Here is an 18077-nt window from a genome sequence, read left to right on the forward strand (position 1 = left end):
GGCTGGAGTGCAGTGGCCGGATCTCAGCTCACTGCAAGCTCTGCCTCCCAGGTTTACGCCATTCTCCTGCCTCAGCCTCCCGAGTAGCTGGGACTACAGGCGCCCACCACATCACCCGGCTAGTTTTTTTGTATTTTTTAGTAGAGACGGGGTTTCACTGTGTTAGCCAGGATGGTCTCGATCTCCTGACCTCGTGATTCGCCCGTCTCGGCCTCCCAAAGTGCTGGGATTACAGGCTTGAGCCACCGCGCCCGGCCGAGCAGTTGCTTCTTATGTATAAGCAAAGAAACTGCTTCCCTGAGATGGAATTTACTCCTGGTGAGAATTCTGTGAACATTGTTGAAATGAGAAAGGTTTTAGACTATTACACAAATATAATTGATAAAGTAGTGGCAGATTTTAAGTGGATTGACTCCAATTTTGAAGGAAGTTCTACTGTGGTAAAATACTATTAAAGAAAATCACGTGCTACAGGGAAATCTTTCATGCAGAGAAGAGTCAGTCAATTGATATGGCAAACTTCATTATCTTTTTTTAAGAAATTGCTACCGCCAACCTGGGCTTCGGCCATCACCACCCTGACCAGTTAGCAGTCATTAACATAGAAACAAGACCCTCTACAAGCAAGAGGATTGTGACTAGCTGAAGTCTCAGATGATTGTTAGCAGTTTTTAGCAATAAACTTTTTTTAAATTAAGGTATGTACTTCTGTTAGAATTAATACTCTTATGCACACTGTAGACTACAGTATAGTGTAAACATAATTTTATATCCAGTAAGAAAATAAAACATTCAAGTGACTCACTTTCTTACAATAATTGCTTTATTGGCCGGGCGCGGTGGCTCAAGCCTGTAATCCCAGCACTTTGGGAGGCCGAGACGGGCGGATCACGAGGTCAGGAGATCGAGACCATCCTGGCTAACACGGTGAAACCCCGTCTCTACTAAAAAATACAAAAAACTAGCCGGGCGAAGTGGCGGTTGCCTGTAGTCCCAGCTACTCGGGAGGCAGAGGCAGGAGAATGGCTTGAACCCGAGAGGAGGAGCTTGCAGTAAGCTGAGATCCAGCCACTGCACTCCAGCCTGGGTGACAGAGCGAGACTCCGTCTCAAAAAAAAATAATAATAATAATAATAATAATAATTGCTTTATTGCATTGGTCTTGAACCAAACTTGTCATATCTTCAGAGTATGCCTGTAGTTTATATTTTTACTTTTCACTTCTAGATTTGAATATCCTAGATTTCTAAAATGAACTATAAACCATTTTAGTAGCCACTTTTGGTATTTTATGGGGCAGGTTTAGGTCTCCTTATGTAATTGTGTTTTTATAAAAGAAAAAGGTTTTAATTAAGCATGGATTGTGCCCTTTGTACCCTCCTGTAATTAATTACACCATAAAACAGTCATGTTTAGGTACGTTATTTTAATTTCATGTGTTACTGCATTCGCATATTATTCATTAATTAATGTATTTAACCAATGTTTGGTGAAATATGGCACTTCAAGCAGTGTTCTGAGCTCAGGGATTAGGAATCGTCTAATGGTCTAAATGATGTAAAATTATCCAAATATAATCAAGGTATCCTCAAGAAGGTTTATTCTCTTCTGCTAGAATGTTCTCACATGTAACAGATAATGTGCCCATCAAGCTACTCATCTTTAGAATGATTCCTAAGATAGATATTTCTCAAATGGTATATACCTAGCCATCCTTTTCATGGGTTGCCATCTAAGAATGTTTCCTTTCTCTTCCCCTAATCCTATTCACATGCTTCCTGGTGTCATAGACCCTTCCCTTATTAAAGTGTGCACTTGGGGAAGACCCTGGTATTTGTAGATCAAGTGAACGCAAGTCAGTGTATAAACCTCTGCTGGAAGTACCTGTAAAATAATATAAAATGGGACACTTCATGTGAGCTTCATCCTGGCTTGTTTGTTCTCCTTAAGCCACTGAGAGACTTCCCTTCTCTCTGGCTGGTCCATGTTAATCGTTCTGAACTTAACTAAACAACTGCAGGCTATGGATGACATGTGGAGAGACCAGTGAGTAGGGACTTATCTAGGAACAATCTGTAAGTACAGCTTCTTCTGATGTGATTACTACAGCAAGTAGATGTTTTGTTTTTCTGATGTAGCAGACAACTTTTTTAAAGTGGTACTGAAAGAAAGTGTTTTTCTAATATGGACAGCTCTGCTAATATCCATCTGATCAGATGCAGATAAGCTGATTTTCAGTTGGTAAAATGTTTTTGATTCTATCGACTTTCAAAAATATATTTTGGTATCAATTGATGCATTTTAATATCTATTTCATCAGTTTATTTTGCAAGGTTATTTTATTTCTGTTATTTCTGTCTTCTAATTGCTTTGTTTTATCCCAACAGTTGGACAACATACATGTTCTTCAGCATTTTGAGCCTCTGGAAAGTATGTATAATTTTTGTAGTGCTCAGCAGTATTTTAATCAGATGGAAATTTGCATTATCCAATATCTAGTTCCTTCTTTATATTGATCATGTTTTAGTATTTCAAAGAAAAAAAAACTGCTCTGTTACCCTATCTTCAAGAAAGTAATAAAGTGAATTATTTTGTATAATTGTATCCTATACATCATATAATCAAAGCTCTTAGATTTGAAAAGGGCTTACGTTTTATCTGGTCAATTGCCCTACACTTTACTCATTGTTCCTACTCCACATTTACCATTCAAAGATGAGTAAAAGAAGGAGCCAAGAGACTACATGAGTTAGCCAGGGACACCACAGTCAGCTAATCACCTCCAGAGCAGGAAGTAGTATTTAAACCACAGTCAGCTAATCAGTGGCAAAGCTGGAAATAGAATCCAAATCTGCTGAATCGTAGTCCAGTGCCCTTGCTTTGGAAGTAAGAATAAAAGATCTGTCAAAATGATGCCTATTCTCAGTTCATTCTACAGGATTAAGGACCCTCACTAAACCAGCTGTGCACATTCATTTGGCCACCACATAGGGCCTTTGACTTTTCTTGGTTTGTTTTTGTGTTTGTAATGAGTAATGACCCTACTCCTCAAAGCATGTCTTATGAACTGATTAATTAATGGTCAAATGTATAATTTCTTTTTAATGGTTTTATAATTAAAGTTTTCTGAATTCAGATACTCCAGGAATTGAAACAAAAGGGTTGTTTCAATCTTTTCTTTTATGTAGAAATTTTGTTAATGTTTACACTGAACTTCTTAAAAGAAATGTTTTCAATTTTCACAATTGCTTAAATACTTTTAGATAATATGATTTTTGGGGTACTCTAATCAATTCTACATATTTCACCTGAAACTTTAAAAAAGCTATGTTGCTTTAAGCCCTTAAGAAATACTAAACAAGGACTTTCTGAGGCCCATTTTAAATGTTTCTAATTTAAGATGACTTTCTCATTTTATTTTTTAGTGATGACACGTTTTGAAACTAATAATAGATATGATATTAAAAACAACTCAGACCAGATGGTTTACATGGTAACCGAAGACACAGATGACTTTACCAGGAATGCCTATCGGACACTAAGGCCCTTCGTCCTCCGGGTCACTGATTGTATGGGCCGAGAAATCATGACAATGCAGAGACCCTTCAGATGCACCTGCTGTTGCTTCTGTTGCCCCTCTGCCAGACAAGAGGTCAGAGAATGGAAGTCTGATTCACAGTTTGCTTCTGATCCAACTCTTCACGGCACAGTATGCTCCTTCCACTACACAGGGAGGACTTTCCCTGACCCTGCCAGCCAGAATAGAGGAAGATGGTTGGGAGGGAGAAAACCAAATTGTCTCACCTAAGGAAAATCATAGAGGATTGTTTCTTTTTGTTACTACTTTTTAGTGCTTAAATAAGTGGGTCAAGCACGATTGGCATTGTGTAGTCAATAATTATGATTCCATCAGTTGCATCTACTTAATTAGAAATTTACCTACCACATTTATCTAAATGTACCTACCCATCACCAGATAAACATAAACATATGCTTTTAGAATTGGAAGGGACTTAAATACCTTTAGAGTACCCATCACAACCCATACCTTGCCACAGATAAAGAGTGGCTCAAAATTACTAAATGGCTGAGGTGTTACACTTGGCTAAGGACAGGGCGGGAACTAGAATACAGATGTGCTGAGTTACAGTGTGGTTACTCATTATCTGTGCATTTCTAAGAAAGTTATTTGCTGTAGGGAAAAGAAAAGCAGTTTTGGAGAGAAACCAAACGGAGTCTGAATTGTAGATATGTCAGCTACTTAAATCTGTAAAATTTAATTAACCTGTTTGAGCCTTAGTGTTCTTATACATAAACTGGGTAGTACAGTACATCATAGGATAACAGGAATACTTACATGATCTGTTAAATAACATCGTTTACTAAATATTAATTTTTTACAACCTTCTCTGGGCCTTATTTACCTGTAAAATAGAAATATTAATAATACTTATCAGGTAGAATGATCATTTTAGGGATTAAGTCAATTCCTCGGCACAGTTCCTAGCGAATAGTATAGTACTCAATGAATATTTTCTGTTATTTTCAGATATCTTACTCCTTTGTTATTATTATCTTTGTGATAACAACCTTATATCTGAAGTGAATACCTATTATCCTTGATCCTTTTGGATATAGTAGGCATTTATCTTTGTATTTATGAGTTAGATTTTTTAAATCAAAGCCTATAGATACAGCCTTCTGAAATTATAGGAAGCCGGAATAAAGGAAAGCAAATCAAAATTACATCTGGGCAGGATGGTTTACACCTATAATTCCAACACTTTGAGAGGCTGAGGTGGGAGGATCACTTGAGGCCAGGAGGTTGAGATCAGCCTGGGCAACATAATAAAACCCCATCTCTACAAAAATAAAAAATAAAAAAACATTGGCCAGGCCTGGTGATGTGTGTCTGTGGTCCCAGTTACTTGGGTGACTAAGGTAGGAGGATCACTTGAGCCCAGGATGTTGAGGCTGCAGTGACCTATGATTGCACCACTTCACTCCAGCCTGGGTGACAGAGAAAGACCCTTACTCCTAAAAAAAATTACAAGCCTAGTCCAATTTGTGACACTTTTGTCTCATAACTTTACCCAGGATTTTTCTTCAGATTTATCCAGTTTTACTTGTATTAATTTGTATATGTGTGTGTGTGTGTGTGTGTACATTTAGTTTATGCAGTTTTATCATTTGTGTAGATTCCTGTTTCCATCAGCACAATGCAAATACCAAACAGTTCCATCGTCACTAAAATCTTCTTTTGTCACCACATCCACCTTCCTCCCTCCTCTTTGTCCCTAACCCTTAATAACCACTAATCTGTTCTCTATATTTATAATCTTGTCATTTCGAGAATGTTAATTAAACAGAATAATATAGTATGTAACTTTCCAGGATTGATCTTTTTCACCCACAGTAATTACCTGGAGATTGAAACAAGCTGTTATTACTAGCTCATTCCTTTTTTATGGCTGAGTAGTATACCATGGTATGCATTTTTAAGGAATTTATTTTTGTACTTTTTGATTTTTATCTCGTAGGTTTAAACTTATATGAGATAGTTCTATGATGGTCTCAAATTTATATATTTGTATATAGGTATGAATTTATCCATATGAACAATAATACCTTAATTTAACAATTTATGAATCTGTGCAGTCCTATTCCATGTCCTGGGTAATCCTTTCCCCAAATTCTTATGAAAGTCCATGTAACACCAGAGAAATAGTCAGTAAAACTTTAACTTTGGGCTTTTACCAAATAATTTAATCTTTATGATCCATTATTATTAAACAGGAAGATTTTAATTCTTCACAAAATAATATTATTGAAGATAAATAGCTAAAAACAGGGTAGTGGATAATATTTTAAAACTTAAAAAATGGCTTTATAAACACATACACACATTTTGTTGTTTTCACAATATGTAATTTTCAAAATGCCTCTTTTGTCTTTTGTTTTCTGTTATAATTTTCATGTCTGAGATTTGATTTTACCCAATTTCAAATCTAAAAAGTCAGCTTGTTACTGTTTCATAGACTGAGTCAGAAGAAATGAGACTGCTAGGAAGGAGACAGAGAACCCTTTTACAGCACAGCAAGCAGCATAAGTGTGTAGGGTCCCCTCATCTCCAAGTTCTGAGGTTGACTTGGAGAAGCCCATTGCTTCCTCATTGTAAGCCTTTTATTTTTGAGTTATCCTGAGAAAATTATTCTTTCTGATGGAGAAGCAATGTAGTGTAGTATAAAGAATAAGCTTTGAAACCAAGCCAACTTATCACTGTGCCACTTAGTAGTTACATGTTTTAGAAAGTGTTTAACACTTGCAAGCCTCAGTTTCCTCTTCTGTAAAATGGAGATTAAAATACTTATATTTTTCAGGGTTATGAATATTAGCTGATATGCAGCTTGCCAAACACTGAGCTTGGACAACTGTCCATTATATAACAAGCTATAATTAAGCCTGCTGTTTGTCCCAGAGGCAAACATGACCTCATCCATTAAAGCTTTTCGCTGAAATACAACCCGAAGAATGGCCTGGGTAAAATGGAAGGTTGTCACTCCCAGCAATAATTTCCCTGGTCTTTGAATGAGTGAGGACACATCTAAGTTGTGTATGTGTGTATGTGTATGTGTATGTGTGTGCATGTAGCATCCTAACTTCTGTCACTGTTTTATTTGCAGCTGGAGGTGCAGTGTCCTCCTGGCATCACCATTGGCTTTGTTGCGGAACACTGGAACCTGTGCAGGGCCGTGTACAGTATCCAAAATGAGAAGAAAGAAAATGTGATGAGAGTTCGTGGGCCATGCTCAACTTATGGCTGTGGTTCAGATTCTGTTTTTGAGGTGAAACTATGTAAAAATAGTGTTTCTGATATTTTTCCTACCCATATTAACAGACTGTGGAAAGATCTGGTTGTAGACAATTTTTTTTTTAATGTGAATGAGTAACATAGTGTGAGGAAAGAGTTAATTAACCAGTTGACATCAAAAGATTTTAAAATTATTGTTAGTGGATTGTTTGAGGTTTTCCAAAATGAGAGCTTTTTTTATGACTTCAGTGCTTGATAAAAATAAAAGGAAATCATTTAAAACATTAAATATTCTGAGAGTAAATAGCTTGACCTAATTCATTTATTCTATTCTCGGCTATATGTAATTAAACATTTTTTCCCGTAGATTTCTAGGCTGGGAATGTAGGCTGTAAGTAATGCAGGTGCCCAACATGTCACAGAACATACCAAGTACTCCTAAGGCTCTGGAAATACTTATTTGCAGGATACAGGTCTGTCAGCATCCTCAAGAAATCGGATAACACTAACAACATGGATAAAACTTACAATAGTTATAACATTTTTTCAATAAAAAGAAAAATTATTTTATTTTGCCTTTATCTCACTGGCTACAAAATGTTGGTTCATTACCCTGCAAGTCTGACAAAGGAAATTCCTAGAAATATTTCCTAGGCTTCTTAAAGAATGTTTTTTGAATGCCTTGCAATTAGGCAAAACTCATCATCTTCAAAACCGGTTGTTCCTATGTTTCCTATGACACTCAAGAAACTTTCCTTAGTTCTTATTTTCTATCACTATATCATTAAGTATTGCTTATGTATTAAAAGAGCAATGTAGATAAGCCAAATTGCTAGGGCAGGGTGTGTGTGATCATTCCTGTTACCAAGTGACATTAGAAGTCAGTATTTGGATATTTTCCCTGTGACAAGTGCCAGGTTTCCCCTTTTAGAAACTGAAGCTCTTTGGTATCTGGCCATATATTAAGAAGACAAGGTATATTTGGCTCACAAAAACTTAAGTGATGTGAAGTGCACAGTACTTTTTTCCTGGTTTTTGCTCATAGGTTTCCCTAGATTGGAAGTGATTCTCTCTCAGTTCCTACCCTTTGCTATATTGAGAATAATTTCATAATCAGTTCAAATCATACCTCTTCTTAAAAAGTCTCTTAGTAACTCATTTGAAGATGAAGAAAGAGCAGCAGTCTGAGACTTTTAAGATATACCCCAGCTCAGTTATTAACCAGTTGCAAGGCACTTAACCCTTTTTGGCCATTATTTTCTCATTTCAAATTATATAATTGCATAGTCTTTTTCTGCATTGTATTTATGTTATCTGATAACATAAATACATTTATGTTATCTCCTATGTTATCTGACAACATAAATACAATGATATGCAGAACATTAAAACCTGTGCTTCAATGCGTTTCAGTCATCATAAAGGCACATTCTTGTCATTCCAGGTCAAATCCCTTGATGGTGTATCCAACATCGGCAGTATTATCCGGAAGTGGAATGGTTTGTTGTCAGCGATGGCAGATGCTGACCATTTTGACATTCACTTCCCACTAGATCTGGATGTGAAGATGAAAGCCATGATTTTTGGAGCTTGCTTCCTCATTGTAAGCCTTCTATTTTTGAGTTATCCTGAGAGAATTGTTCTTTCTGATGGAGAAGAAGCAGTGTAGTGTAGTATAAAGAATAAGCCTTGAAACCAAGCCAACTTATCGCTGTGCCACTTATTAGTTGCATGTTTTAGAAAGTGTTTAACACTTGCAAGCCTCAGTTTCCTCTTCTGTAAAATGGAGATTAAAATATTTACAATTTTCAGGGTTATGAATAGTAGCTATCATGAGTAAAATGACCAGGAGAGTACTTGGATAACACTAGGTATCCAATGGGTATAATTGTCATCATTGCATGTTATTTGTCATTCTCACTACTTAAAAAATGCCTAGCCTATGATGTCTTAGTGAAATAACTCTAAAGAAGGTGTCTCGTATCTCCTTCCTTTCTGCCTGTCAGGGTTCTCCTTGGGGTTGTCCAATCCTTAGATTATGAAGTTTTTCCTCTTTTTAATGATGAGATTCAGTTAATTGGCACTTAAAATGGAAAACTAACAGTTCCAAATCTGTAACTGCTGCTCTTCAGAGTAGGTCCTCTTCATAAATATTTCCCTAAATTGATTTATTTTAACCGGAATGGGGGAATCCCTAATAAATTACAAAGGCTAATACTGCATGCATTATACCTAATTGTCTATATATCTACATATAATTCTTTTTCCAATTTCAGGACTTCATGTATTTTGAAAGATCTCCACCACAACGTTCAAGATAGAGAGACACAGCAAAGCCATCAACTATGGTTAATTTTGAAAAATGGAAAAGTTGGATTGGGCTTACAGTTAATACTCAGTTATTTGCAAGTGTATTTCTTCGCTTTGTAGAGTATTTTTATTGGGTGTTAACTTTGACAGCTGAGAGTGTGCTGGCAAGCACACAGTCTAAAAGTGTGTTGCAATTGAGTGTCTCTCTAGTAGAATAGGAGTTCATCCTAAAAAGCTGGGACTCATTAACCCAGTAAACATATACAAAGTAAGCTTAAAACACTATAAACATGAGATAAGGGAAAATGAATCCAGAGTTCTCATATTAATAGATAGTCAAATAATAAGGCTTTTTAGAGCAAACTTTGTTGGGATAAAACAACCTGGCTCTGTCCCTAACCCTTTCCTACCTTCCCTCTCCGTCAACATGTCCCCCTACTGAAGACAGACTTGTTTCAATGATAGTCTTCATCTTTAAAAACAAAAAGGCAGGCAGACAGAAATAATTATGGTTTCTTGTACTAAGAAGGTACTACTTATACACATGTATCAAAACCTCATTCTGCAAAGTTTGTGAAGGTTTCAGTGGGAAATTTGATTTTATTACAAAATAAAACATTTCATTAATGTTAAGGTTTATATATTCCACACCTGTTTTCTCATTTACTGGCAGGATGATCAGGAGCTGCCTATGTATGAAGGCAGAATCAGACTATCAGGAAAGGAGCTGGCCGGGGCCACAGCCAATCAAGATCTCTAAGCAACTTAGAACTTTGGTGTCATTATATGAAGCTTGCATTTAATACATTTATACATAATACATTTGTAAATTCATAACCTCTCTTGGTCACAGACGCCTTATATATAAAATAAGTTCCCAAATCTCTAAGATTGCCTGGTACACCTTTTTATCTCATTTGATGTGATACCTAGAAGAGATCATTTTTTTTTTTTTTTTTTCAAGAAGATACTTGGTGATCGCCATGCTGTTCTCATGGTAAGAACTGGAGTTACAATTTTAAATTTGGAAATATGACATTTTATGTAGCACTTTATAAAAAGTGAAAGCGACAAAGTCCACTGCTGCTTAATACTGTTTTACTTCTTTTTATTGACGTGATAGATAAATATGTATATACACAGAGTAATAATAATAAAACACAGCAAACATTCTATTTCTTTATGGTCTACAGCATGCCATAAATAATATGTAGGACCAATAATAAATTATCAATTACACATTTTTGTGTTAACTAATTAAAAGCATAGTGTATAAGTGAGTACACTTTAATTAACTTGCTTCTGTTGCACTTTAGTTTTCTACCTGCATATGGACTGCATTTTTTCAACACAGTCAGTATGTAGAATGGGATGTATTCTGCTGCTGCTGCTTATTAAATAAAGCCTGAGCGTTCTTAGATGGGGTTATTCTGAGATGAGGGTCTTAGCCTACAGTTCTTTTTGAAATGAAAGAAAGGTGCTTGGTTTTTTAATTATATTCATCTTTTCAGGGTAAATTTGTTTTGCTGAGTTTCTTGTAATGCTCATTTTTACATGCTGCTACTAGCTTTTTTTAAAAAAAGTAAAAGTTGCTGCTTTCTAAAATATTAATTGCCTTATATTTGAAAGTGCCGTTGTAATCGTACGTAGACTATGTATTTCCTATAATGATATCTGATATTTAAATAGGAAATCAGGCAAACAATATTCACAAAGTTTAACCATATAAACTTTTTATTTTTAACTTGCCTGAATCCCTATATTCCAAAACCTGCTGCATCATAATAAATACATCTGTATATATTTAGCATAAGATGTGATATTTTAAATTTCTTTTTGAAACAATTATATTTGTGTCTCTTAGAGTTAAAATTTTCTTTCTTTATAAAATATTGTCATATGTCATAGTTTTAATACAATTCACATAATTTCTATATTTCTTAATGATATTGTGTAAAATTGATCAGGTTGATTAAAAAAAACTCTGGAATTTGTGCTTTCATGCTTTTTCATATTGTTTATGGCTTTTAAATAAATATACAATGCTTCATAGTAAAACACTGTTTTATTTTTTGACTTTGAATCTTCACATACTTTTTTCACATGGATTTGAAGTAATTTGTATTGATTATTAGGTTTATTCAAGGCCTTTGCTTTCTAATATAAATGTAATATTATTAAAGTCATTTCTGTAGTGTTGCTTAGTAGTAACTAGCTTTCTTATAGTACCAAGTTATTTGTAAATGCTTATTTCTAATCCTCCTAAGATACATTTAAATTTCAAGTGTGATTTCAGTGTCTGTATATCATGAAGAAAAGTTACTAGAATTTGTAATCGTCAGTGAAGGATGCATTTTAAAACATTTTTTCTAAATGACCAGATTTTCCAGAAATTATACAAAGATCAGGTTATAAGACGTATTTAATAGCCTACTTTTGTGAGCAACTAGATATTAAATCAAATTCAGGTATAGAATAAGCAGAGTGATTCTAGAGTATGGTATATTGCTCCTGTTGGAGCAGCTGGCTACTTTTCAGTCTTTTTTTCCCCCAATGTTCAAGGTTGGATTTAATTTATATTGAAAGAAGCAAGCTTGGAAACCCATAAGAAGTCTGGATTTAATAAACTAATATCAAATTCAGCTGTTTGGCTAGTGATAGCTAATGTTAAAAATGGATCTTTTTCCATAACTTCACAGAATGCATTTCCCATTTTCTTCTAGGGCTCTTAAATTGTAAATCTCAAAAAAGAGAAAAGCAGAGTGATACACTCCAAAGTAGTCAAAGTAAGGCAGAATAATATACTATGTGATAACATTTGGCATGGTTAATAATAGCACATGGTAGGTATTTACTCAGTGTCTGCTAAATGAATAAAAATATAGTAAGTTGATATATATTTGAAATATTTGCTATAGTTGTCAGTAAAACTTTTTGTTATCCTTTCCACTATTTCATTCCATCAATACTTTACTGAACATTTACTAAATTCAGACACTGAGCTATTTCTTAAGGCAGAGAGAAATACAAAAGTTAAAATATGTAATTACTACTCTCGGGCTCACGGGCTAGTGGACAAGATAGACTTTAAATTTTCTTTTTTTTTTTTTTAGACGAAGTCTCGCTCTTGTCCCCCAGGCTGGAGTGCGATGGTATGATCTCAGTTCACTGCAACCTCTGCTTCCCGGGTTCAAGCGATTCTCCTGCCTCAGCCTCCCTAGTAGCTGGGATTACAGGAGCCCACCATCACGCCTGGCTAATTTTTGTATTTTTAGTACAGATGGGATTTCACCATGTTGGCCAGGCTGGTCTCGAACTCCTGACTTCAGGTGATCCGCCCGATTTGGCCTCCAAAAGTGCTGAGATTACAGGCGTGAGCCACCGTGCCAAGCCAAGACAGATTTTTAAACAAACAAAACACACATTTTTGAGGACAACAATGAACACATGCTCAGTGGAATGTTGGCACACTCTATAAAGGCCATGTCATTAGCACCATCTCAAGTGCTGCGTAATATATTTGTGTCCCAATTAATGAAACAGTTAAGGCAGGCTGTTTGTGTCATATGCCCAGAGAAACTTCCTGTTCCTGCTGGAGGTAAGTAAGATGCACTTTACAGCTATATCTTCAAGCCGAACGCATGGTGGGTGTAACTGAAAATGTCAGTTTTTCTAATTTCATCAAGCAAAGCAGGGATTGATTGTTTATTATGGTAAACTGTGAGTACAGGACAGTGTCTGGTATATCTAAGGTGCTCAATAAATATTGGTGAATGAATGAAAATTTCAAATATGTGTATGACACGGTGCTAGGTGTTTGAGAAGATAGAAAGGAGCATGTAGTCTATCCCTCAGCAAGGATAAAGCAAGTAGATAAATAATTGTAGCACAAAGCTAAGTAATTATTACATAAAATAAATACAGTGATTTTTCTTTTATGTGTATTACTGGATTCTCGCAACTATATCATGAGGTAAACATCCATCTCATTTTTCAGAGGAAGAGCAAACCTCATCAACAGGTGATAGTACCAAGAAGATAGAAGTGCTATAAGGAGTCCCTGCTGTAATTGTAATGAAGGAAAACCAAAGGGTTGGATAAAAGGTGAGATACATGAAAGCTCCTAGAGCTAGAGGAGCTGCTTCCACCTAGAGGTGGAACTTAGTTAATGCAAGAATTTGTAGAGCTGCCCAGTCTCAAGGTTCCAACCAGAAATCTGATGAGGCCAATTTTCCTAATCCTGTGTCCCAGCTGCCCAGAGTAGGTTCGTGGTGAATGTTCACTAGTGTGTGTAATGAGGGTGGGGAAGGTGCTAGAGCTGGGGAGATGGTGATGCCTTTGCACATAATATCTAAACAAAAAAATAAATTGCAAATTCTAAAAACGTGCTGCCATTAGCTGGCTTAATAGTTGCCCATTACATTTCTTGCTGTTCTTACTTGTACTGCTCCTCAGCAAATAAGCCAGTTGTGAAATCCTGTAATTTGGGGATATATAACTGCTATCTTTACCCAAAGATTGAATTCTAGGCCAGACGTTGGATATACATCTCGGGCATATATGGAGAAAAAACAACCTAATTATGAGATAGGTGGGATGATGCAACTACCTATAATAACTAGTGAAAATGACGAAGACTATAAAACCAGCCAGCTCTATTTAATGCTTCCTATAAGCCAGACACTGTTCCAGTTCTAAAGACTTTCCATATATTAACCCATTTAATTCTCATAACCCTATGAGATACATTACTATAATGATTCCCATTTTACAAAATAGAAAATGAAGATTTAGGTATCTTGCACAAAGCCACTCACCTAGCTGTGTATCCACAAAACTGTTATTTGACTGCCCAAAGCACTGAGGAGCAAAAAGAATAAAGCTGGAGGCATTACATTACCTGACTTCAAATTATATTAGAAAGCTGTAGTAACTAAAACAGCATAATACTGGTATAAATATCCAGAGGCTACACTCCAAATTTTTATGCCCTGTTTTTCTTTCATCTCTGTAATCTTTTATTTCTTGTCTGATAACCCAGAAATACAGGGAAACAGAAATAGAGGAGAAGGGTGGCATGCTACTTCATGTGTTTTAAAATTTAGGACTGTGCCCGGGAAACCTAAGAGACTCGGAAGTCTTATCTGAGGGTAGTTCTCTCCAGAGAGGCTTACCTTTGCTCCTACTGGTGCCTCAGTGGTGTTACCAGCTGATGACCTTTTTTTGTATTATTTCGTCCGTTTGGTGTTTCCCAAGTCATGTATATGTTTCAAATATGAACCCCTAAATGATGTGGACAAATCCTGGTTTATGAATTCTCAGGGAACAAATTTTTCCCTACCTGTAGCAGAGGTCAAAACAATCAAGTTTTCTCTTAATTTCTATTTACCAATTTTTCCATTTCACTTTTTACACTGGAGTGTGTCCCTTTGAGACTTTCCACTTTACTGGGGGTCTCTCTTCCAATACCAACCCTTGCCTAAGCCCAAGACCTCACTTCCAGCCTCATGGTGGTGGATAAAATCAAAGTCCCTTGCTAACAAACATTGGTGACTCTTTCTATTTGAGAAGCCAAAGAAAACATCAGACTAAGCTTAAGTAAGAAATTTCCAATTATTCTTTATTTTTGACTTCTGCTAAAATCTTGTACTCTCCCAAATCTACACTTTGCATCTAAATGCCCTTTGGTTATATTTCAGCCCAAATTTAGGTGTTCTATGGAAAGAGGGTTTTAAGATTATCTAGTCTGCAACATTGCTAGCAATGTGAGTGACCTATTTTTTTAAACTGCATATGATGTTTACAGTGAAATATTCAGAGGAAAGTTCTTTAACACAAAATCGTATAATATGGAAACTTGCAACTTACTACTATTTGTTATACCTAACTTACAGCTAAATCTTTATTCTTCGAGTAGAATTATCTATCATCATGTTATTGAGTTCCAGATTCTCTTAAAATGTTTAATATTTCTAGTACTACTGTTAATTAAAAGACATTTATTTAAAATTGTGTCAGCTCTTCTATGACCCAGGCTAAGGCAAATTTATTTTAGGAAATTATAGGAGCAATCTTTTCCTTAAACAGTTTTGAAAACATGATGCTTAAATTACCTTAGCTAACAATCACTAAACATAATTTACATGAGTTTTAACTTTTTTCATTATGACAGATAAAACATAATATAGTTAGAAATCAGACCATTTTAAAACCGCTTGATTTTACAGAAATAAACGAGTAGAGAGTGCTAGAGAGAAGCAAGTAGAGTGACAAAATATTTATTTGGCTTTGCTACTCCGTGCTCCATGTCAGAAAGCTGAATAAAACAAGCTACAATAGGGGGCAGCACCAGCTCGTGGATTTTTTTGTTAAACTATGCTCATTTTTTAATCCAAGAATTTATCAGTACCAATCTATAAATTTTAATGAATAGAATCAGTGAATTTTAAAATCAGAAGTAGTATTAAGGACCATCTGCTCTACATTCTAATACACAAGTGAAGGAAGTGGGAGAGGCCCAGGTTACGTGTCTAAAATTACATTGAGAATTAACTAGCAATCAAACCAGAACTAAAAATACAGATCGCCATTTTTATTCCAGTTTCCGTGCCGCCAGAGCAAAAATTTAGCAGAGATTTAAAACATTTTAAAGCAACATCTTTCATAACATTGAGATTTTAAGCATGAAAAAGTTAAAACCCAGTTTCAAATTATTCTAATGTTCAAAATCTTTTTTAAGCACATACTCATGGTGTCTACCTCCATGAATCATTTTAATTTCAGAGGTTTTCCAACTATAAAGGAGAAACGAAATTACTATGTTATAGAAACAGCAACAAAACATTTAAAATGTGTGTGTCCCAGGTAACATAATTTTTTATTTATTCCTCCACTCATACACTGATAAACCTTTCTCTTCTTCCGTAGTCACCATGCACATCTGAGTTCAATTTCTTTATTCAAATATGTGTTTTTACATTTTTTGTTAAAAACTATTAATTGATAGCTTTTCCTGCTTTGAAGAGATGTAATTATTAGTTAAAATGAGAATGTCAGATGGGCACAGACAGAATCAAGCCATTATTTGAATAGGAAAAGGAAAATATGGCGCATGGGCATGGAATGCAATCTGCCCAGATATGACTCAGCCTGCCTAGTGGCCTGACAGATGACATCAAATGGACAATATAGCTGGGGATGTGGGGGTATTTTTTTCAAAAGTCTGGTAAATCAGATGACAGCTATGAAGATTTTTCCTGGCCATGCTCAGGGTCTATTTTATTCCTTCTAATTACTTAGATATTATTATTTTTTCTAATATTTATAACATTTCTATGTTGTTTTCTGTTTACTGTGTTTGTGTATCTCTCTTAATTCTATATGGCTTAATGCATTTCTGTTTACAAAGTATTCATGCCACCTGTTTGAGTTAAAAACAGAGGGCCTGCCTGGACATAGGAGTCAGGGAGAGATTATGTCATTGACTTCAATGATAGCTCTGTAACTTTCAAAAGGAAGCTATGTTTATATTGATGGTATTTTCAGAGATTACTTTGTCAGTGAAATCCCTTGAGAAATAGATATCAGAGGAAAACAGAAATCATTTTTATCCTGATAAGGCTGTTTTAAGGATATGCCATATATTCCGGCAACAATAGGTTTGCAGAATGACATAGAATCAGTTACCCTCCCTGTCTCAGGCAGAGATGGAAAAGCAGAGGGGTTCCTAGTAGAGGCTTGTCTCTGTAATATTATCCCCTGGAGGAGGTAGGACTGTGTGTGCCCTTCAGATAGGCTGCCTCCCCAAAGAGAGGCAAAAAGAAGGAGTTGAACTACTCATGCTCAGTTTTTTCTTTCAGAGGGCAGAGAACTGTCAGGAGTGTACTGTAATGCCACGATCTCCCATGGGAATGTCAGGGGTGAGGAATGATTGTGGGAGATGTGCGCTTGTCTGTTGAAGTCTTCCCTAATGTTATAGCTTCTGATTTCATTGATTCACATTGAAGCCTGGAATAAACACAGTATTTCCTTTCAGTTAGGTGTGGAAACATGGAAAAGTTCTGGCCCATTAAAAGTGAAGTGTGGCAACTTCTTTACAAGTTAAGTGGCGTATATCTTTTGCTTCTATTTATTCTTTCCTGCTTGTTGTGGACTCCAGTGTCAATGTAAAGGCTAACAGCAGAATACCTTTCCTGGACCATGAGCTGATCTTGGGAATGTAAACCATGAATAGTAGAACAAGTTAGAAGAAACTTGGATTGCTGAGGATTTCTTCGATAAAGTAATGCCACCACAGAGCTGCCATATGATTCCTAGACTGTTTTCAGTTAAGAAATAAAATGTTTAAATAAAATTTTTTGGAGGGGCCTCTTATCTGCATCTAAACCCAATGATAAAATACTTATCTCCCAACATACAAGCTTTTAAAATATGTAAGCCCTACAAGACAGGGATGCCGTCTCACCACTCCTATTCAACATAGTGTTGGAAGTTCTGGCCAGGGCAATCAGGAAGGAGAAAGAAATAAAGGCTACTCAATTAAGAAAAGAGGAAGGCAAATTGTCCCTGTTTGCAGACGACATGATTGTATATTTCGAAAACCCCATCATCTCAGCCCAAAATCTCCTTAAGCTGATAAGAAACTTCAGCAAAGTCTCAGGATACAAAATCGATGTGCAAAAATTACAAGCATTTCTATACAACAACAGACAAACAGAGAGCCAAATCATGAGTGAACTCACATTCACAATTGCATCAAAGAGAATAAAATACCTAGGAATCCAGCTTACAAGGGATGTGAAGGACCTCTTCAAGGAGAGCTACAAACCACTGCTCAATGAAATAAAAGAGGACACAAACAAATGGAAGAACATTCCATGCTCATGGATAGGAATAATCAATATTGTGAAAAATGGCCATACTGCCCAAGGTAATTTATAGATTCAATGCCATCCCC

General features: G+C 35.9%; 1 protein-coding gene across 5 annotated transcripts in view; it reads left to right on the forward strand.

Moving 5' to 3' along the window:
- The window catches only part of PLSCR4 (phospholipid scramblase 4), a 67234-nt gene extending 56055 nt beyond the window's left edge, over positions 1 to 11179 (forward strand). For 2 of the 5 annotated variants that reach the window (XM_025377572.1, XM_025377573.1), the window contains exons 5-9: positions 2388 to 2430; positions 3426 to 3652; positions 6684 to 6845; positions 8256 to 8414; positions 9088 to 11111. In XM_025377572.1, the coding sequence (XP_025233357.1) occupies positions 2388 to 2430; positions 3426 to 3652; positions 6684 to 6845; positions 8256 to 8414; positions 9088 to 9132 (636 nt within the window). In that variant the 3' untranslated portion in view covers positions 9133 to 11111. Of the gene's footprint in view, positions 1 to 2387; positions 2431 to 3425; positions 3653 to 6683; positions 6846 to 8255; positions 8415 to 9087 lie in introns of all 5 variants that reach the window. The other 3 variants (XM_025377575.1, XM_025377576.1, XM_025377574.1) reach the window with 2 other exon arrangements.
- The last annotated feature ends 6898 nt before the right edge of the window (positions 11180 to 18077 follow it).

The sequence above is a fragment of the Theropithecus gelada genome, chromosome 2 (genome assembly GCF_003255815.1).
Source record: "Theropithecus gelada isolate Dixy chromosome 2, Tgel_1.0, whole genome shotgun sequence".
Lineage (NCBI taxonomy): Eukaryota > Metazoa > Chordata > Mammalia > Primates > Cercopithecidae > Theropithecus > Theropithecus gelada.